The sequence below is a fragment of the Penicillium verhagenii genome (genome assembly GCF_028828195.1).
Source record: "Penicillium verhagenii strain IBT 33310 chromosome Unknown utg000002l_segment0_segment0, whole genome shotgun sequence".
NCBI classification, from domain to species: Eukaryota; Fungi; Ascomycota; class Eurotiomycetes; order Eurotiales; family Aspergillaceae; genus Penicillium; species Penicillium verhagenii.
The window spans coordinates 1,329,699-1,350,701 of record NW_026643166.1 but is presented as its reverse complement, the minus strand read 5'-3'; the positions used below and the strand labels follow the sequence as shown (position 1 = coordinate 1,350,701).

General features: G+C 49.8%; 11 protein-coding genes across 11 annotated transcripts; 6 read left to right on the top strand and 5 right to left on the bottom strand.

The window, feature by feature from the left end:
* Positions 1-349: 349 nt before the first annotated feature.
* On the top strand, positions 350-1,800 carry N7466_000496 (bifunctional ornithine acetyltransferase/N-acetylglutamate synthase; the record flags this gene model as incomplete). Its single annotated transcript, XM_057159894.1, has 2 exons — positions 350-807; positions 873-1,800. 2 exons carry the CDS (start codon positions 350-352, stop codon positions 1,798-1,800), a joined length of 1,386 nt encoding a protein of 461 aa, XP_057026142.1.
* A 334-nt stretch (positions 1,801-2,134) lies between these two features.
* On the bottom strand, positions 2,135-2,467 carry N7466_000495 (uncharacterized protein; the record flags this gene model as incomplete). The annotated part of the gene is made up of 1 exon (XM_057159893.1): positions 2,135-2,467. One exon carries the CDS (start codon positions 2,465-2,467, stop codon positions 2,135-2,137), a length of 333 nt encoding a protein of 110 aa, XP_057026141.1.
* A 92-nt stretch (positions 2,468-2,559) lies between these two features.
* On the bottom strand, positions 2,560-3,401 carry N7466_000494 (Zn(II)2Cys6 transcription factor domain-containing protein; the record flags this gene model as incomplete). The annotated part of the gene is made up of 2 exons (XM_057159892.1): positions 2,560-3,273; positions 3,333-3,401. 2 exons carry the CDS (start codon positions 3,399-3,401, stop codon positions 2,560-2,562), a joined length of 783 nt encoding a protein of 260 aa, XP_057026140.1.
* Positions 3,402-3,795: 394 nt separating this feature from the next.
* On the bottom strand, positions 3,796-5,330 carry N7466_000493 (uncharacterized protein; the record flags this gene model as incomplete). Its single annotated transcript, XM_057159891.1, has 5 exons — positions 3,796-4,088; positions 4,153-4,254; positions 4,306-4,668; positions 4,726-4,861; positions 4,932-5,330. 5 exons carry the CDS (start codon positions 5,328-5,330, stop codon positions 3,796-3,798), a joined length of 1,293 nt encoding a protein of 430 aa, XP_057026139.1.
* A 1,030-nt stretch (positions 5,331-6,360) lies between these two features.
* N7466_000492 (DUF1993 domain-containing protein) lies at positions 6,361-6,870 on the top strand (the record flags this gene model as incomplete). The annotated part of the gene is made up of 1 exon (XM_057159890.1): positions 6,361-6,870. The coding sequence occupies one exon, from the start codon at positions 6,361-6,363 to the stop codon at positions 6,868-6,870; it is 510 nt and encodes a 169-aa protein (XP_057026138.1).
* A 1,456-nt stretch (positions 6,871-8,326) lies between these two features.
* Positions 8,327-9,601, top strand: N7466_000491 (uncharacterized protein; the record flags this gene model as incomplete). Its single annotated transcript, XM_057159889.1, has 1 exon — positions 8,327-9,601. The coding sequence occupies one exon, from the start codon at positions 8,327-8,329 to the stop codon at positions 9,599-9,601; it is 1,275 nt and encodes a 424-aa protein (XP_057026137.1).
* Positions 9,602-10,740: 1,139 nt separating this feature from the next.
* On the top strand, positions 10,741-11,622 carry N7466_000490 (putative cell wall protein; the record flags this gene model as incomplete). The annotated part of the gene is made up of 2 exons (XM_057159888.1): positions 10,741-10,827; positions 10,897-11,622. The coding sequence occupies 2 exons, from the start codon at positions 10,741-10,743 to the stop codon at positions 11,620-11,622; spliced, it is 813 nt and encodes a 270-aa protein (XP_057026136.1).
* Positions 11,623-12,588: 966 nt separating this feature from the next.
* Positions 12,589-13,739, bottom strand: N7466_000489 (ATG3/ATG10 family protein; the record flags this gene model as incomplete). Its single annotated transcript, XM_057159887.1, has 2 exons — positions 12,589-13,129; positions 13,201-13,739. The coding sequence occupies 2 exons, from the start codon at positions 13,737-13,739 to the stop codon at positions 12,589-12,591; spliced, it is 1,080 nt and encodes a 359-aa protein (XP_057026135.1).
* Positions 13,740-14,159: 420 nt separating this feature from the next.
* On the bottom strand, positions 14,160-15,127 carry N7466_000488 (putative cyclin; the record flags this gene model as incomplete). The annotated part of the gene is made up of 2 exons (XM_057159886.1): positions 14,160-14,804; positions 14,876-15,127. 2 exons carry the CDS (start codon positions 15,125-15,127, stop codon positions 14,160-14,162), a joined length of 897 nt encoding a protein of 298 aa, XP_057026134.1.
* Positions 15,128-15,716: 589 nt separating this feature from the next.
* On the top strand, positions 15,717-17,075 carry N7466_000487 (uncharacterized protein; the record flags this gene model as incomplete). Its single annotated transcript, XM_057159885.1, has 1 exon — positions 15,717-17,075. One exon carries the CDS (start codon positions 15,717-15,719, stop codon positions 17,073-17,075), a length of 1,359 nt encoding a protein of 452 aa, XP_057026133.1.
* A 1,138-nt stretch (positions 17,076-18,213) lies between these two features.
* Positions 18,214-19,947, top strand: N7466_000486 (translocon subunit SEC61; the record flags this gene model as incomplete). The annotated part of the gene is made up of 5 exons (XM_057159884.1): positions 18,214-18,223; positions 18,314-18,414; positions 18,485-18,652; positions 18,726-19,801; positions 19,866-19,947. 5 exons carry the CDS (start codon positions 18,214-18,216, stop codon positions 19,945-19,947), a joined length of 1,437 nt encoding a protein of 478 aa, XP_057026132.1.
* Between the last annotated feature and the right edge of the window lie 1,056 nt (positions 19,948-21,003).

The window sequence follows — 21,003 nt, the reverse complement described above, 5'->3', positions numbered from 1 at the left end:
AGATAAAGTCATGTGAGCGCCGCAGATAATCCTCACCAGAAATTCTTCTTTCCTTTAACATCTGTGTTCTACTCTAATTACTCTAATACTTCACCATTTTCTGCGATTGCCATTGCGATTGATATTTCCTTATCAGTCTAGAACTGGTGGGCTCATACCGCGCAATCACTTCCCGGTCTCGGAGTGGGTACGGTAGCTTTTCAAGGTTCCCACAAGTAGGTTATTTGACTCATCCCAGCTCTGGCTCATCGCATTCACATATACAAGTTTTTGGACTGACTCAGTCTCTGTGAAGTAGATTTATACTTGAAGTCTTCTACACATGGTTGCCAACCCTCAGCCCGCCACAATGGCGGTTAACAGCTTTGCCCGCATGCTGAAGGGTCAGGTCCGATGCTACTCCGCACCATTGGATATGGCCATTCCGGCCTCCAAGCAGCGCTACATCCCAAACTCGGGCACCTATCCTCAGGGATTCTTGGTTTCCGGTACCCACGTTGGCGTTAAGGCATCCAACACCCGCTTCCCCGACCTTGCGCTCATTGCATCTGAGACGCCATGCTCTGCCGCTGCCGTATTCACCACCAACAAGTTCCAGGCGGCGCCAGTGCAGGTGAGCCGGGAGACATTGCGCACTCGCAAGGGTGAGGGTATCCGGGCTGTCGTTATCAACTCCGGATGTGCCAATGCTGTCACAGGAAAGGGTGGACTGGAGGATGCGGTCAAGATGGGTCAAACAGTTGACCAATGCAGTGGAGCTGAGAAGGATAGCTCCTTGGTTATGAGCACCGGTGTGATCGGCCAGCGGTAAGCGCTTTTACCGGGATGGGCCTCAAATTGCGCTAGGACTATATACTAACATCAGTTACTAGCCTACCTATCGGCAAAATCCTGGAGCGTATTCCCACCGCTCATGCCAACCTCGACTCGACACACGATGCATGGCTGAGCACCGCTCGTGCCATCTGCACCACTGATACCTTCCCTAAGCTACTCTCCCGTGAATTCACTCTGCCCTCCTCCCCAGGCCGTACCTACCGCCTCGCCGGCATGACCAAGGGCGCTGGTATGATCCACCCCAACATGGCAACCCTGCTCGGTGTTCTCTGCACAGACGCCGCTGTTGAGCCAGCAGCTCTGCAATCGATCCTCAAGCACTCCATCTCCCGATCCTTCAACTCGATCTCCATCGACGGTGACACCAGCACCAACGACACCATCGCAGTCCTCGCCAACGGCGCTGCCGGCGGCGAGACAGTCCGCGCTCCGTCGTCGGAGCCCAGCGCTGACTACCAGGCCCTGCAGACCGTGTTCACTGACTTTGCCCAGCAGCTCTCTCAGCTTGTCGTTCGCGACGGTGAGGGCGCTACCAAGTTCGTGACTGTTCGTGTGCGCAACTCGTCTGACTACGAGTCCGCGCGCCAGATTGCTTCCACTATTGCCCGGTCTCCGCTTGTTAAGACTGCACTCTACGGTCGTGATGCCAACTGGGGCCGTATTCTCTGCGCTGTGGGTTACACCCAGGGTGTTGCTGATGGCGTTGTTGTTCCTGAGCGTACCTCTGTGAGCTTCCGTCCTGTGGATGGTAGCCCTATCCTTAAGTTGCTGGTCAATGGAGAGCCTGAGACTGTTGATGAGGAGCGTGCCAGCGCCATTCTACAGAACGAGGACTTGGAGATTGAGGTTGACCTTGGTGGTGGTGAGAAGGGTGCTGCTGGATGTGGTGGAGAGGATGCTGTCTACTGGTTCTGCGATTTCAGCCACGAGTATGTCACTATCAACGGTGATTACCGTACCTAAAAATATAGATATGTATGTAGTATGTTTAGCGAGTTGAAATATCTTTTTGGATGACAAAATCTCAGGGATTGATTCCCAGCGGGTAGTACGGTTTTTAAAGTGCTTAAAATGTACATCAGCCCAACTTGATCGTGATAAAATCCAACCCAGCCTTCGGCATCCACTCATTCAAAGGATTTTAATCTATTGGCCCATTTGAGAAAAGTACCTCATTAAAATATTTTAAAAAAAGGCCTGGAGGTCAACGCAGCCTCCTAATGGTGTCCAGAACGGGCAATCGTGCATGTAGGCAATCGTCAGCGGGAGAACTTCTCGTTCAAAAGATAGCAACATCTCATTTCATGAATTCCTCTCTGATGGAATCCACGATATCCGTCCATTCTGGAGGAATGGCTTCTTTAGGATCAATGAGTTCTCCACTCAGAAGCTCGCCGGTATTGCCGACGAACCAAATATCTCTGAAGGATTTCCATGCTATAGCGTATGCAAGAAAGATCAGCCGAGCAGTGAAATCGCCCACACTAAGAAGATCGATGAGCGCTTCTGGTAAATGGACCAGCCATATAAGCAGATATCTGGGATGACTAGTTGCATGGAATTGGTCAACGAGAGACCGAGCAGCGTTCGTATAGACCTCATGATGTGGTCCACGAAGCTTGTCGGGCATTTCCAGAAGGCGGGTCAATATGAGAGAGGTGATTCTACTCCGATGCATTGCAGTCAGTAGTAATTCAGAACAGTGCTCACTTGTCGATTATTTCAGGCATACCGATGAATTGTGGCTCTTAGCACTTGATTTTCATGTTGAAGGTTCTTATTTTGCTCGGGGTTGTAAGATACGACGCGCTCTTGAACGCCAAAAAATTGCACAGCCCTATAGAACGCCTCACAGCCATGGATTAACTTTTTTAGTCGAAGGGCCTCGGAGAGATATGTTGGGCCCGTAGTGATTCCAAGCGCTCCATGCTGCGCCATCGAGGACAGAAGAATAAAGACCGAGCACGCGAACGCAGAGGGCGCCGTCGAAGGCGAAAGTCGACTGATTATATTCGCAAGCCCTGAGTACGCTTTTGAGCTGTATTCCAGCGCAAGATTTGTCCAGCCCAGCCGTCGATTCGGTTCTAAATATGCGAGATGCAGCGCCGTAAATGCCAGTAAACTTTCCAAGACATGTTCATTGCTGGTGGCCAGTTCGGGCAGCGAGACCTGCCACACTGCTAGGCTATGTTCGTCTGTGCCTATTGTCAAGCAAGTGTTGGTATAGTAGTGGTGCAGCAATTTTGTCTCCACGAGTCTTTTATTAAGGAGCATGCCGTTCCCATCTGAGTCGGCGGGGGCGGGAGAATGATTGGCTTCCGGGCTTGTACCTGCGTAACCTGCCGACGGCTCGCCCCCGCCGGGTCTAACAGGGACGTATAAGCATTGCAGTCGCCGGGAGACGCAGTTTTCACATTTGGGGACGCCTTCATCACACTAAGGGGATGTATTAGGGGTGCCAAGACAATGCGGGAAGGATCAACGCGTGGCGGTACCTTGATATGTCGCTCTTTGCATTTTGTGCACCCGTTCCGTGATTTTTTATGGCTTCGACGGGTCACCATTGCGCCAGGTTGATCAATGGAATGGTGGTGTGTACATGTATGAAATCGACGAAGATGGATGGAACAAATGTAGAGAATACTATAGGGCACGTACCTAATCCACTCCACCCGATGAGCCCCTAGCCGTTTTAGATCGCTTGTATTTCAAGCTTAGCATTTAGGGCTGTGATGCTGTTGAGTGCCCCCCTGGGGTTTCAAACTTTTATACCGCATGGGAGATCTCAGGAGAGAATCGCTTCGGTATTAACCTTGGGATTAATAAACTAAAATTAGCAAAGTACTATTTTTAAGAAAAGAAAAAGCAATAGTAATATTTACTTATTAAACCGGGTATTGATTGGGCATGTATAACTGAGCCTAATCTCCATGGGTACAACCCTTAGCTAGAGCCTATTCACTCCTCGTGGGAACTCTCATCCCTGTGGAACTCAGGCTGCTTCCCCTGAACAAGACCATATTCATGCAGGAACAACGATGCCAAAAGCAAAATCGCTGTCAAAACGGAAAAAGACAAGAATATGATATTTAAGCCACGGACGTACAAATCAAGAATCAACTTCTTATCCTCGGCTGACAACTCGATATCTGGTAATGTTAAGGCAGAGGAGGCTAGATGCTTGATCATCTCTTGACTGAACCGCGCCCTGAGTCCAGCCTGTAGAACATTACTCATGATGGCCCCAGAAACTGATCTTGAGTCAGTCAAGGACGTAAAATGAATGCGAACAATTTTCAACCAGACAAGACTTACCCGTGATCCCAATAGATCCGCCCATATCGCGGATGAAGTTACGCAGGCCAGTGATCACTGCGCGATCCGCATTGTTCGATCCGGCAAGAAGACCGACGAGGACTGCACGGTGTTAGTAGAATAATCATATGCACAAGGGATGAATTCGCTCACCAGGCTGCAGTTCGCAACCAACCCCGATGCCTTCGAGAACTCCAGCCACAAAAATAAGGGGAGATGGTGTCAGTTTTCCATATGTTGGTTTAAGAATGGCGCCAACCGTCCATAAGGCTGCCCCGACGTTTATGACAGGCTTGTAGCGCCCAGTTAGGGACATGACTGCACCACTTAGCCCCGATGTGATACCATGAGCAATCACCATTGGCAAGATGAGGGATCCAGCAGTTGCTGGGCTTAGACTGCGTACGGTCTGGAAATATAGTGGCAGGTAGAACAAATTGCCCCAAAACACCCAGCCGATGAGGATGTTCATAGCAAGCAAGATGTTTGTAGATCGATTGTACCTGAACAGGCGCACTGTAAAACCAAGGTCAACAATTCGAATCTTGACTCATCCCGGGTTATTCCACTTACTTGGCAGAATGGGCAAGTCGGCCAGGCGCCATTCAAAGATAATAAAAAGAATAAATATGAGAACTCCAGTAACTAGCATGCCGATAGTAATGGGAGAGTCCCATGGTATAGTGGATCCTCCTTGGGAGATGGGGATCTAGATTTGTCTCAATGTCAGTTCTCAGCAATGGTCCTGAGTCTTTCTTTCTCCTTTTCTTTTGACTGACCAGAATAAGTATAACAGCCACCATACTCATCACCACTCCATACCAATCAATCATCTTCAGGTTCTCTCCAATATTGTCTGTAGCCGATCTGCCCGGTAAAACAAGCAGCAAGAAACCGATCGCAGTGGCTGTCAACGGGCATATGAACCAGAAAGCCCATCTCCAAGACACATACTCCGTCAAGAGGCCCCCCAGCACTGGACCAAGTCCATTCCCCAATGCCACAGCAATGCCCAAGATGCCGAAATAGTAGCCGCGCTGATCGAGCCGGGTGGTATCCGAGATAGTAATCTGCACCAGGGCATTCAACGCTCCAGCCCCGAAGCCGCTAAACGCTCGCGTGATATAGAGCTGCCCGGCTGATTGGGAGAAGCCCGAAAGAAGGTTCCCCAGGCCCATCACGGTGAGTGCGGTAATGAGACATGTTTTTCGCCCGAAGATATCCGACAGACGACCGTTGATCAGTTGGATGCTAGTGCTTGTCACCAGGAAGCTCGTGCCGACCCATGAAATTGAGGGACCCGTGTTCAAAGCTCTTTCAATTGACGGTAGACTTGTTGAAACGGCTGTCTGATCGAGGAAAGAGATAAAATGGACAAGAGCCAAGGCGGAAAAAACGAGGAGAAGTCTGTTTCGGGGGAGAAGATTTGATTGTCGGTCTTGGAAGTTACTTGTGATTAAAGGAGTTATTTCTGTTTGCTCTCGAGGGATATGTGTGGCTGGGTTCATCGTGAAGATCATGTATATTGTGAACAGTATTGTTTACATACTGACGGGTCTACTACCGTAAATACTGGTCCGAATCCGTGGCTGGGATCAGGCTTGCGAAGTCGCTCTTTCCAAATTCAATTCAACCCATTATGTAGCGTATGGTCCTTCCAAAAAAAAAATCATAGCAGATACGTTGCACGTAAGGCTTATACACGTTGGTTTGTTACCCGTGGTTGTTCCAATTTCTGGGGCATCGGGGATGACACCATTTCAAGTGCCCATTGTGCAGAACAAGTAATCAACCTAAACAGAATTAAGAATAAGCTTATCAAGCCACATTACAACAACCCCTGTCAGCCCCCATATAATCCTGAAGATAAGTATAAAAACATTCTGTGCAACCAAAAAAAAAAATTGGAATTGCAATTGAAACCACGTATGTATTCAGGATTAATAATGTCAAGTTCGATCAGCTTCTACAGAATGCTCCACATCCGAGTGTACCACCAATGTCCACCAAAGTGGCCATACCGCTAATTTCCAGGCGACCCATGGATAAACTCAAAAAAGCATTCAATGTTGAGAACCCCTCCATTTATGCATATAAATATAACTTTATCCAACTTCCAAGGTTGACAAAAATTCCCAATTCCTTCTTTTCCACAACCCTGGATCCTCAATTCCCCCCTGAACCTCCTCATACACAAAAACCGGCACCATGAGCTACACTCTCTACGACGGATCCATCGCACAGGCCAAGGCCTCCGTTTCTGCCATGATCCACCTTCTCGATCTGGCCGCCAAGCAACCCAACGCCGATGCCCTCCTCAATGCCTCCCTCCACCCCGACATGAAGCCCTTGACCTTCCAGGTCTTCCTTGTCGAGTGGCTCACCGGATCTATGCTGGCCAAGTTGACCGGTCGCGAGGCTGCCAGTGTCGAGAACAACATCACCACATACGCTCAGGCCAATGAGCGCCTGGAGGCATTGCTCAAGGGACTCAAGGAGGCTGACAAGGCCGTTGTCAACAGCCACGGTGACGATGTCGCTCCCGTCAAGCTTGGCCCCGTTGACCTGGGTGAGATGACTGCGGCGCAACACGCCACTAACGTTGTCATGCCCAACGTTTTCTTCCACGTTACCACTGCCTACGGTATCTTGCGAAAGGAGGGATTGCCTCTGGGCAAGTCGGACTACCTTGCTCCTTTCATCTCTGCTTCGGCTTAGATTCTGATGATGATTTTGATGACGACGATGAAAAATGATTGGCTCTTAGATTTGTTTTTTCTTGGGCTCCTATTGATGGCCTGTACTTACCTATCGAGGAGACCTCTCCATGAAAAATATATTAAATTCATGGCGATCTTGAGTTCTGCATTCTACCTAATTGGACCGACCCGTACCTATAGATTATTTGGAGGTAGGTGCATCAATACATGTATGTACGTACCTAGTACATACTACGATTGTTGTCATTCAAATCCGCACTACACACCTGCATAATTCAATGTTACTGCCCTGGATTCAGGTTGCTCTATTCAACTCACACCACCTCCGAACTGTGTGTGTATGCTAGAGTCGCCTTAATGAAACTTCCAAGGTTAAGGTCCGGGGTTGCACATTGAGTTCCACCTCCAGGACTGATATTCCAAGGTTCGATCAAATGGAATGTTGAGTTACGCATTCGGAAGGTACGTGGGGAAATACATGTCCAGGTGACCAAGTATTCAAATGTTGCAACATTTGAAAATATATATGTATGATGAAGTTGAAATCATCTTCAAATTTTTCATGTTAAATGTTTATTTTTTTTTATAGCAATGCCATCAATTTTCAAAATAATATTTAAACATTTAATTTGATTTTATTCTATTTAAATGTTATTCTTAATGAACCTTGGAAAGTGTTACATGCCCGAGGTACCTGAGCCACTCGAGCCAAAAGAAACGCGGGGGTTTACGGGGTCACATCCCCTTTGACGTCATTTGCGAAGATTGAAGAATCTTGAAAAAGGATTTTAATCCTCGTATTCTCATCTGCTTCGGCTGATTCTGCTTTGTACACTTTAAACCCGGTGGATATTACCATCGGATATCATCGGTTCCACGCGCCCCATATATTGCGGCTTAACCTTTACTGAGGTACATATTCGGATATTCCCCAGATCACAACTCGGTCAGAAACATTTGAACGAAAGACTGCTCAGGTGCCCAACATTCCTGCAAGAAAACCGTGACAGTTGAAGAGTGGACGGGGAATCTCTCACCTGCACAAACCCGTTCATGGGATTCTGTGCAAGTCAGGCCTGCTTCGGGAGTCCCGCATGAGCTCACCTGGCAACGTTTAAATGGTGGATAAGACGCTTGTCTACAGTATTGACCGCCCTCCCCGTATGCCACTCCCCCACAGCAGCTTCGAGAGAGCTGCGAATAACAACGCACCAGAACTCCACTGACCGTGAACTGGACCACATTTCCACTTTAGCTTGCGAACTTCTTGGCGACGCTTTTAAAGTTGCGCTGGCATTCCTTTTGCCCTCACCTGAGCCCAACTGTACTATTTCCTCCGTAACCTGGATCCACCGCCCCTCCTTAACGCCCAAACCCCCGACCGCTCCTTGAATTCATCTGAATACAACATCGAAAATAAGGACATGCGTGAAGACATGTGTCCATCCATCAATATGAAACATTCAACGGCCCATCTGCCGGAAGGCCATGGCTCTGTCTACAAAGAAGTTCGGTTTTCACCTACATCAACACCGCTTCGCCGAGCGCAATCGGTTTCGGGCAGTAATCCCTCCGCGAATTCCAGATATGTGCAAGCGCCCGTATATGGTCGGAATTTCCCAGTCCTGGATACATCCTACATCGATCAATCGAGACAGCTTCTCGAAAAACAGCGTGTGAATTTTCAGGCGGAGCGGGAGCTCTTTGCGCAGGAACGACGATTGTGGGAGACAGAACGGTCGCTATTGAGGGCCAAGATTGCAGAGTTAGAATCATTGAAGTCTCCAAGATCAAACTCAAATGTATCCGTACCTCGTGCCTCCAGCGTCTCCTTTGGGGTACCACATGTCCACGGATCTCACGATTCCTCATTACACTCGGCGCAGGTGTGGGAAGGGACAAGCCCAGGTGGCCGACCAACAAGGGTCTTCCGAAACGAAGAGACCCCGGACAGTGCCTACATGTCGACGATCACCGAAGGGAGCGACAATAAGCCTCCGTCCCTAGACGCAGCCCTTTCTCCCCAGACACGAGCTGCAGACACTCCTGGGCCGGCCGTTAGCGTCCCAGTGCCGATCGAGAAACTTGACAGCAGACTAGATGGAATCACCCTCAAGTCTACTGCCTTACCACCGGATGTAGTAGCTCGGGTAATTACTCCACCATCGCCATCGCCCCTGACCACATCCCCTCCTGCCCCTTTGGAGCCTGCAGAACCTACCGACCCTGCAAGGTCTGAGATGGACCACCGACACAGTCTCAAGTTGAAGCTGTCAGAACTCGGCCCGCCCAATGAGAACCTCGTTCGAGACGCTGGACACACCCCGATGGTGATCATCGATGTCGGGAGTCGCCGATCCACCCAGGACGCTACTCCTGCCCCTGAGCCATATCAGGAGGAGGCCCCTCTCGCACCCGTGCACACGGAAGTCGGCCTACCGACTGAGAATGCGGAGTCTTATTTCCCCGATCTGCCCGAAGATCCTGCCCTAAAGGGGCCTCTTGGCCTCACCAACGACGAGGACCACGACAATAGCTTTCTGAATGAGCTTGACCAGAAACTTCTAGACCAAGCTCGGCGGATCCTTGGCACCTCAGAGGAATCGGGTGAGCCGGACGAAACCGAACATGAGATGCCTATCCATGGTGAACAGGAACCGGAATTCAAATTCAAAAAATCCAATAATTTTGGCACGGCCTTCGGAACCTCCAACTTTGGTAATTTTTGAGCAATTTAACTTGTCACTAGTGATTGATGGTTTATGATCTGTCTATGTTGATATTGGCGTTCTGTGGATTATCGACTGTGCCATTTCCTGTTTTCTGATCTTCTTTACCATTTTTCTTCTTTTTATTTTATATTTTTTTTTTACTTACTTTGCATTGTCATACCTATTGTGGTACCGGATGCGATGGACTTTGGTCTCTGGCTGTGGGAATTTTTTACGACTTCATGAGATATCCTTATATCCCGCACATGTTTGTTGCAATACAGAATTTGTTTTGACTCCATCTAATCTTATTTTGTTTCTTGCGTTGCCAGGGTCATGTCCAATCTAGTCTGGCTGGAAGGGCCAGACTTGAAGCTTACTTAGATTATGTGCTTCTGATATTGGATTTTCCTTGCGTCTGATGTGTCAAACTTCAGTAGCCCATTCACCAATGAACGTTGTTACTTGACAGGTGTTTTATGCAGGAAATTTGAAAAACCGCCCCCTGGATCTGTGTCCCTTGCAGGAGGTTTGCAACCCTCTACCCTAAGCCCCACGTGTTGCCCAGAGGATCCCCTGACAATCCCATCCAGGCTGAGGGTACGACAGCTTTCGGATAACCGGGTTCGAGCTAGTGCATGAGCTATCTGAGTTGGAGCACTTGGCGAACTACACGCCCCATGACCCCGATAAGGCCATGCGCTCAAACCAAACTAGTCCTATTCGCATGAACCCACGGACCCGACATGACCTCTCGCATGTACAGTCTGCCTCTCTCTATCTTTGGCACCTCATGTCTCTCTTTTTTAATTTGGTACCTTGCCGATCACTCTTCGTGGCTTTCGATAGGAAAGCCACCAAGGGTTATTCCATGGCCTTGCAGCAGCCTGGATCCTGAATAGCCCTTGGCTCACCCCGCGATGGCCCCTCGGATACTATGTGCTCAGAAACTATATAACGGCCATGGAATTCAGTCTACAGTCTCTTTTCTCCATCATCAAATCATCAGTTCATCGAACAGCCACTCTTTCGCTTCTCTCTGTACCATTCTCGGAGCCTGCTCCTCAATCATTCTTTTCGTCTTTCAACATCAATCTTTTTAATATCACCGATCCACTCTTTAAGTTTTACACTTAACTTTTTTAATATCAACAACAATGCCTTCCACTACTTTCAACTTCTCGGCCGCTTTGTGCCTCTTCTTGGCCGCTGGCCCTGCTAGCGTTCTCTCCGCTCCCCAGCTGGTGAGTACCCGGAACACATGGCTCAGCCTTATGGCACTATCTTGAAAATCCCAACTAACAATCGAACAGGGTGGTCTCCTTGGAGGCGGAAAGTCCGATGCCGCCCCCGCCAATGGCAACAGCGATTTCACTGCCGGTGCTGGCTATGATGTCGGCATCCCGGGTGGCCCTAATGTCGCCTATGGTGTTGGCGTTCACAAGGAGCAGCACGGTCCCTGCGGCCCTGGCGCAAGCTACGACAAAGATGCTGGCGCCGGTTACGCTGTCGGTATTCCCGGCGGTCCCCACGCTATCTACGGTGTTGGCGTCCACGACTCGCACGACTCGTACCCCTGCCCCGAGGAGCCCGCTGCTCCCGTCGCTCCCGCTGCTCCTGTTACTCCTGCTGCTCCTGTTGAGCCCGTCGCTCCTGCCGCTCCTGTTGAGCCTACCGCCCCCGCTCCTGCTGAGCCTACCGCCCCTGCTCCTGCCGTCCCTGCTGCGCCTGCCCATACTGAGCCCGCTGTTGTTCCCGTTGCTGTCCCCGTCACTGAGCCTACGACCACTATGACCTCCACCTGGGTCCCAGCGTACATTCCCCCAACCTACACCACCCCCATCGACATCCCCACCATCACCTCCGTTCCCGCCTACGCTCCTGGCCCCGTGGTTCCCGTTCACTCCACCCCCCTGATCAACCGCCCTGCTCCCTCCGTCACTCCCAGCCCGATGCCCATGTACAACGCTGGCTCCGCCATGGCCCCCAGCTCCCTCCTGGCTCTCGCTCTCCCCATCATGCTCGGAATCTTCTACTAGATCCTGACGGAGCCATGCTTGCTTTTTTCTGGTGATTTTAAAAAGAGTTTTTGTTTGAACAGCCCGTTGCGCCGGACGACCTGTATCTGTTTCCGTCCTGTGACTTCTCGACGGATGTACTCTCTTTTTGTGTCTGTCTGTGACTTGTCACTCATTTCTATTCCATGTGTACTCTTGCTTATTTATTTCTTGGTTCGCCTTCGATTGGTGAAACCCTCCTGCTCACATATGAGGGCCATGTGACTTTTGATTCTGATTCTGACTTGATGTTGTTTGCATTTTTATGCTATGGTTGTTAGGAGTCCGGGCGTGCTTTGCACATTCCGCACTATGTACTGTTTGCTTCTTGATGGATTTCGTTGGTAATCCCATGCATGAATATGATGCTTTTACAAAAATTTCAATCTCTCCGTAGTTTTAGTCTCCTTGATACGTGAGTTCGAACTAGGGCTTTTCGTGATACTGTGGTTTGCAGGCTTATCTTGTTTTGGTGGAGATGACGATCTCCCGGTCTGGACCCTTACCATGTCGGGGTTCGGAGCGGTCCTCAATAACAGTATGATCTATCATTGTTTAACAGAAATAAACTAAAAAGAAAGTATGTACAATCAGCCAAGTGATTGTAACTCAAAAAACAATACAAAAAAGCAAAATGCCAATAAATCTTTTATAGGTGGCTGGTTACACTAGTGATATGATACGTAGTAGCTAAAAAGGAGGTAAAAAGAAAACCTAAAAGCCCCCAAAACAAAGCTGTAAGTCGCGGTGCCTGCAGAAAATTAACGCCGAGATTCATTTCATGCCATTTACTTAGACTATATCCTCTTTCGAGTCAGAATAGAGTCGATCCCCCACACAAGCTGCAGGACACAGGTCAATCGATTCACGAGCGTCGAGGCCTGAGCGTGGAAAGGGCAGGCAAGGGGACCCCCATCAAATCCATGACCCTTTCAAGCCCAGGAATGATTATACCCCCATCGTGAAGTCATGCTCAATGCCCGGTGTAACGCTTGCAATGAACTTGAGGAACACAACCAAATACTGATCCACTCGAATGGCAACTTGTTCTTCTTCGTCATGCTGAAGAACCTCCCATTCATCACCGCCGGCCTGTTGCTGGTTCTCGCCGAGGGACATTGCCTTCGTATCATCAACTAAACCTTCTAGGCCATTTCCACTTGCTTGGAGGATGCGTTGCGCCTCTTCGCGGGACTGGGTTTGCTTTAGCTTGTCGCGTCGGAGTTTGAGCGCTGCGTCCGCGCGGTCGAGTAATGTCTTCATCACCGAGGCATGGCGGCATGGATGTACGGTCGCCATCTTCACGCTGCCCTCGAACCAAGGAAAGTCCTCCAGAGTCACTGTTTTATCCTTGTAGTCGCCGACGATGTCCTCCATCATCAAGTGAGGTGGAAGTGGTTCTGATGGCGATAGATACCCGGATAAATAGAGGCGTGGTGTGCGGTAGAAGTTGGAGTAGGTGATGTATAAGGTATAGGTGCGCAAGGATCTAGACAAGGCACAGGCGTTGCGTTAGTGACCAAGAACAAAGGACCGAAGCAACAATAAGGTGACACTTACTGCGTTGTGCTTGACTGTCCAGCTGGCTCGCGAATAATGGCCTCCTCATCGTCGTCGTCGTCTTCCATGTCTGGGATCTCTTCCTCGTCCTCTTGTTCACCCAAGTTCCCAGACTCGTCCACTGTCCGTACGTCCCGAATGCGAGCTTCTTGTTGATCACGGTCAGGACCTCCGCCAGTGCGCAGCCACCCGTCATCGCCGTCCTCCCCGGATGGACCCTCCGCACCCTCACCAGAGAGCATATCTCTTACAATCTCATCTTCGTGGCCAGCGTCGCCCGCGAAATTATCGTTCAGCCGACGGTGACATGGCACTCCTCGTGTGACAAGAAACTGTTTTCCGGCAGGGAGGTAGGAGACACGTTTGGCCGGGCTGGAGGCGTCACCCCAAGCCCATGTGGGGAACTTGTAGACAAGGTAATCGCCTGCTAGAACGAACTCCTCTGGAGTAATTTGGCCGGTGGAACGAAACGTTGAGGTTCGGGAGACTGGAGCCAGACGATCCCGCCAGGTTGATAATGTAGAATGTAGGATATTCATGGTATTTGGCAGTCTACGCTAATAGTTGAAGAGGGGAAGATTATTGAGGCGGGGAGAGACAACCTTGATAAGCGGTGGAGCACATGATCGGCCCCGCGTGAGCTCATCGCTATCGCATAATTCCAACTTCAAATCAAATTCGTTCCTTCTTTCACCTGACTTTTATCTGCGCAACTGACGGGTTTTCTTCTGCTCAGTGCCTTCTTTGAATGTTTTATTCGCTCAGGTGACCGTGTTATAAAAGGTCCAGGTGGCTTTATAGATACCTTGGTTCGCTGAGTATTGGTTTGATGGGCGCCCATTTATGAAGAGCCTCATCGGGGATGTATGTGGAAATCCAGAAACCTTGGACCCTTATAGCCAAGTTCTTCGTGGATATTGATCCGACTTGAAGACTGTATGATTTCTCTGCATCCCCGTTCACTCGCCTTCATCCATCATCCGCCGTCTTTCAATCTCGGATTCGAGATCGTCTACCACCAGAGGAATAGTCTTGTTTTTCCACTGCTCTGTTTCTTTCCGCGCAAAGCCCTCTAAGCTTCTCATTGCCACAACTAGAAATCCGAGTTGTTCCCGGTCAACATCAAAGACTTCCCACCAATTAGCATCTACCAGCTTGGTCCCTTCCTCGCGCGCTGCAAGATAAATTGCTGCAACAGCGAGCGCATTTGGTTGGTGTGTCACATAAAGTAATTGGGGAGAGAGGAGTGCAGCGTTGAGGTGCGCCACCACGCGGCGGGCCACTGCAGGTTTTGTCGCGCCCAACGCTTGCAGGTATGTGAGGGCAATAGCGTGAGGAAGAGCGACATGTGTATCGAAACCAAGAGCTCGCAGGATGACCGACTCAACGCGTAAAAGCGTCAACCTGGCGGCTAGGTATCCACCCTCGGAGAGGACGTAGGTTTCTGGAGTAGGAGGCTGTGCCGGCGCCCCACGCGGATTTACAAACCACAGTGGCGACACGTCTTGTGTGAGAAGGAGGGTATATACATTAAGGACGGATCGAGGGGAGGTTGGAAGGAAAGATAGCTTGGCTGCCAGGTAGAGTGAAGCCGCTGAAACGTCCTGTTTCGAGAATGGGGAAAAAGCGTTAGATAACGATGAAAGGTGAGAAATGGGATTTGAAGCGTGCGTACCTTGGCCGAGTAGATTCGTAAGCTTCCTCCATCTGGGCCCAGCCAGAAGCGGGTGAAAATCACAATTGCTTGGGCTATTATGTCCTGCGAAAGGCCCAATAGGACACCAGCTGCCTGGGTAAGTTGGGCTCCAGCAAAGCGGATCGAAGTTTCAAGATCCGATGATACGCCATCGATTGAGGAGGAGGAATTGGAGAGCTGATCGAAGGTGGCGAGAGCATTAGAGAGCTGCTTGAGGCCGGTGGTTGCCATGATGTCGCATGCAGGGATCGGAGACGGAGATCGGGTAACGTGGGGAGAAGATGCTCGTGGGGGAACAAGGTTTCTGCCGCATCAACTTGGAAAAGTAGTATGCACAGTCGACTTTTCGTGCTCTTCTGCCTCTCCAGAAATTTTCAGATATGCTAATGCCGTCACAGTGGATCAGGCAATTCAACTTTCGACTCCAGAATGGAAGAAGATTCCAGTGGATCCCCTCGGTGGAAATCGTTCAGCCACCGCTATTTCATACTTCCCAGCCTCTTCGTTTATTTCGGATTCATAGCAAAACAAACTACTTTTAGTACAGATTACTTTTTTTTCCCTCGATCATTATCTGCTGTGAAACATCTGTGCTTTTCCCTAGACCCAGAACTCATCAGACCATTGTCCCAGTCCTTTCTCGTGGATACCCAAGCTCTTCCCCTCTTTCGCCCCTAAAAACAACCTAAACAACGCATCTGCATAATATCTCCACCCCTTTGAGGTCACACACCAGCCGCGCCACAAACACTCTGATTCGACCCTTTCGACCCTGTCGACCCTGACTCGAATCCCCACCGAGTTTTCTCCCCTCGTCATCATGTCCTCCGATCTCTCCCTCCCCACGACTACCCTACATTCCGATGCATCACAGGGGCACGAGACCGTTGCCTCCTCACCCGCAATCCCTGTGATTCCCCCAAAGAATCGATTCCACAGCTTGCCATCACATCGTCGATCAAACACCGAATACATTGCACGTCCCCCTATTTTTGAGGAAGACCACGACTCTTCCAACGAAGACACAACAAATCGATCAGCTCCCTCGTGGACCGGAACATTTCCCAAAAAGAAGTTCGAAGCACGAGCCCGCGTCCTGTCAGATTGGTTCCAAGGCAAGTCGGAACCAGTCGATTTGGGAATTAAAATGCGTCCCGACGGCGAGATGGATGGTTCTGCCATGGGTTCCCCACGTCTCACGGCCATGACACATACCCGAAAGGGCTCGGCGCCAGCTACGGGACGATTCAACTTCTTTGGTCTCCGCCGGCAGGAAGACCAAAAACCTAACCCTCCAGAGCCGGCAGATGATGAGTTCCTCAACCTTGATATTACCGCCGCCCTTTCCTTGCCCAGGTCGCATACCAGCGACGACGAAGCCCTCGATACCCTCCGTGAACAGGCAACCGATGTGCTACAACGCATGCAGGATGCGTATAAACAAAGAACATTTGTCATGCATCAAGCCATGGCCGACAGGAACGAGAAACAAGAAGAATTAGAGGAGACTCGGGCCCGAGTCGATCACTTGAAGGCTCAACTGGACGGCATGGCTGCCAAAGTGTCGAGCCAAGAAAAAGCCATGCAGGCCATGGCCGAGGAGCTCGAACAGGAGAGGCGCCTGCGACAAGAAGAGAGCCGCACCCGCAGCCTTACCATGCGTGCGATTCCTCCCGATGAAGATATTCCATCACTAGCGCTGCAAACCCCGCACCGCGGTGGCAAACGAACCAGCCATGGGACCTTTGCCAGTGACTCCGGCTTCGAGTCTGGCGATGAAAGTATCGCAGACAGTATATTTTCTCATCGGGAGGGTGTTGAGTCACCGACCTCCACACTCAACGCACCTTCACCCAATATATCGCAGGTTGCGCTGTCCACCCCGACACCGATGCCAACCCTCCAAAAGAATCTTGTTGCAGCTACAAATACGCCGACGCCAAAGGCTTCGTCCGCATACGATCGTGTCTTAAAGGGGTTTGCCTCCACACGCCTGGGAAGCTCATTTGTGGGTAATGGTAACTCCAACCAGAGTCAATGTGATATTTGTTATGGTGTTCCGTCTCATGAAGCCTGGAGTGTCATGGGCGTCTTGAAGGACGAGAACCGTGGCCTTAAAACACGGGTTGGAGAGCTGGAGGTGGTGATTGATGATTGTCTTGGTCTCGTTGGGCCTTGAATTTGATACGAAAAGGAATTTTCGTAAGGATGTCAATGAGTATACTGGGAAGCTCTCAGCACTCTCAGATGGACCCGGTGTCTATATAGAGGAGCGGGGGGCTTTCAAATGGGGGGTTTTTTCCCTTTTGTCCAATCTATGATGTTTAGATACCACCTATAGAAGTCTGTGATCAAATTGATATTGGAAGCCTTTTGGCAAACATGCACTCCTAAGCAGCTCCTTGGATAGCCTTGGAATCTTGGAAGACCTCTGTGCTGGATAGACCAGTTGGCCCTTCACATCTCAGGCGTGCATTCATTCTCGGATCGTTATTCCAAGGTCCCAGAGCCTCATCGCCACATATTGGGTACAACATCTATCTATTTCAAATACTACTAGTAGGTACCCATCCCAATTGTTCAAATGTTGTAGCGGCAGCATTAAATTGGGTATTCTTGATAACATTTGAACCTTGGAACATCCCAGTCCTTGATCCATGGATCTAGTATCTTGTGTGTACTCCAATGGGGTATTGCCCCCATATACCTAGTACCTAAGTATACCTACTACATGTGTACCTTTACTATTTGATATAGAATATATCCAGCATCTTTTACCTTCCAAGGTTAGGGTTGACTAAGTCGCTTTTGGCACCGGCGGCGGGGGTAGTGCGTGGGGAAATGAGGATGAAGAAACCTGTGGAAATCGCGTGACTCGCCAGGCGAACGTTCTCCAGGGCTTACAGATGGCCCTCGAAGGGGCTTGGACCAATTCAAGACCAAAAATTTAAGGGTTATGTTCAATTCCGGTTATATGAGACGTCAGTATGGCGGCGTAAAACAAAGGGGGACATTGAACATTGATCACTTTCTTTTAGAGGCCCATATGGAAGATATAAGGGTTGTTTGATATGTCGCGAACTGTGGCCAAGTGGCCCGACCTAAGGGAAGCGAAAAAGTGGGGCCCAGCGAACAACTTCCCTCGTCTTCCTCCTCAACTCCCTCCCCCGTCTTCCATCCCCCGATCCCTCCTTTCCCCCATCTCCCCTTTCCCTTTTTCCTTTTTAATCAACTTCCTTTCCACTCCTTCTGCTGGTGGAAACCTCCAGTTTCTTTTTTATTTCTTTTTAGAACGGATTGGGAGGAAGACAGTCACAATGAGCGGCCGTGAGTTTGCCCCATACCCACCACGCGATCGCCATCAACTCCCCTCAAATCATCTCCAATGGACTGGAATATACTGACGATGGATAACAGTTCGCTTCCTTGACTTGATCAAGCCCTTTACGCCCCTCCTCCCGGAGGTGGCAGCTCCTGAGACTAAGGTGCCCTTCAACCAGAAGTTGATGTGGACAGGTGTATGTGGCCTCTCAATCGTCATCCGGTCGCGATGCAATGAACATGTTACTTACGACAATGTCTTCTTAGTTGACTCTCCTCATCTTCTTGGTCATGAGCCAGATGCCCCTTTACGGTATCGTGTCTTCCGACACTTCTGACCCCCTGTACTGGCTGCGCATGATGCTTGCCAGTAACCGTGGTACTCTCATGGAGCTGGGTATCACTCCCATCATCTCCTCCGGCATGGTCTTCCAGGTATGCGATCACAACAAGATGTCATTGAGATGATGCGACAAGAAAATTGATCTGACCAACCTTTTCCTTATAGCTCCTTGCTGGTACCCACCTCATCGACGTCAACCTTGACCTCAAGACCGATCGCGAGCTCTACCAGACCGCCCAGAAGCTCTTCGCTATCATCCTTTCCTTCGGTCAGGCCTGTGTCTACGTCCTGACTGGTCTCTACGGCCAGCCCAGTGACCTTGGTGCCGGTATCTGTGTTCTCCTGATCGTTCAACTGGTTGTTGCTGGTCTTGTTGTCATTCTGCTCGATGAGCTCCTCCAGAAGGGCTACGGTCTCGGCAGTGGTATCTCCCTCTTCATTGCCACCAACATTTGCGAGTCGATTGTCTGGAAGGCCTTCTCCCCCACTACCATCAACACTGGTCGTGGTCCCGAGTTCGAGGGTGCCATTATTGCCCTGTTCCACCTTCTCCTGACCTGGCCCGACAAGCAGCGCGCCCTGTACGAGGCCTTCTACCGCCAGAACTTGCCCAACGTGATGAACCTGTTGGCCACCCTCCTGGTCTTCGCGGCTGTCATCTACCTGCAGGGCTTCCGTGTTGAGATCCCCGTCAAGTCCTCCCGCCAGCGTGGCATGCGTGGCTCTTACCCCGTCCGCCTCTTCTACACCTCCAACATGCCCATCATGCTCCAGTCTGCTCTGTGCTCCAACATCTTCCTCATCAGTCAGATGCTGTACTCTCGCTTCTCCGACAACCTGCTTGTTCAGCTTCTCGGAGTCTGGGAGCCCCGTGAGGGATCTGCCCAGCTCTACGCCGCCTCGGGTATTGCTTACTACATGTCGCCTCCTCTGAACTTCACCGAGGCTCTTCTCGACCCCATCCACACCGCTGTTTACATCACCTTCATGTTGGTTGCCTGCGCTCTGTTCTCCAAGACCTGGATCGAGGTTTCTGGCTCTGCTCCCCGTGACGTTGCCAAGCAGCTCAAGGACCAAGGTCTTGTCATGTCCGGTCACCGTGAGCAGTCCATGTACAAGGAGCTGAAGCGTGTGATTCCCACTGCCGCCGCCTTTGGTGGTGCTTGCATCGGTGCTCTTTCCGTTGCCTCTGACCTTCTCGGTGCCCTTGGCAGCGGAACCGGTATTCTTCTTGCCGTGACGTAAGTTCTCTCTATCTTGCATTGACTTTTTTTTTATATATAACAAAACTAACACCATTTATAGCATCATCTACGGTTACTTCGAGATTGCTGCCCGTGAGGGTGACATTGGCGCTGGCCTCAAGGGCCTCGTTCCCGGCAGCTAAATGACCAGACTGCTGGATTTCTTCTTCACGAACAGTATTGATGGAAGGCTACACTTGTAGTCTTTCTGATTTCTGATCATTTTTTGTTTTCTTTTTAATGGTCATGTTTTTATACTATCTTTGGGGAGATGAATTGGCATATATGAAACTGGTAGCCTTCCTCTTGGGCAAGGCCGAACTGGATGGCCATTGGCGGATATCATTCAATATCCGTTGGACTCTTTAGACGCACGTCTAGCTTATACTAGACCAGGCCAGAGGAAGATACCAGGCCTGTGGATCATACTATCGCCGACAGTCGGAAGCGCCCTGTTCAGGGTCTGTAACCATATTTTATCAATCAAAAATCTAACCAAGTTACGTTATGGCGGAACCTCATGAGTGTAACAGGCTAGCACTATCTAGTAGTATTTGTGTATTAACTTCCACGTTTGAAAAACATGACGTCTGCACATGTGAAAACCACCAGCTGGATCATTCCATGACTCCTCGCTGAACTAGCGTAGCTTTCTCATCCTCAGTAAGGATCTACCTGAGTCATCTCCATGCTGCTTGCATCTTCTATTCTTTTGGGAACATTTGAACTATGTCTACCCCCACTGGGGCCTTTGCTTCTGTGGTGAACCTGGTTGTGGACTGTGAGTGGTATGGGAACTAGGAGTATTTACGTTGATAAAGACCCTTGATGGTGGATATCATGCACCCCATTGTTTCCTCTGTTCTTCTCCCTAGGCTCAAGCCCGAACGAAATTTCTGTAGTTCAATCCTTGATCTTCTTACATCTACATCGTGTTGCTAAAAAAAAAGATTTACAAACTCTCCTAGTAGCTCTGAAGTTCAAAATGATAATCAAGCCTATCGGTCACACATATACTAAGAATCAGTCAATTTGGAAATCATTTGCTCACTACCAATTTTCTCATGGAATCCACCCAGTCCTTGGTGACTGAATAACTGCATGTGTATAGAAGATTGAAATTATCTACTATGTACTAGTATATTGAAAGAAAAAATTCACTATACATCAATTGATTGACTAAATATTTTTATAAACAA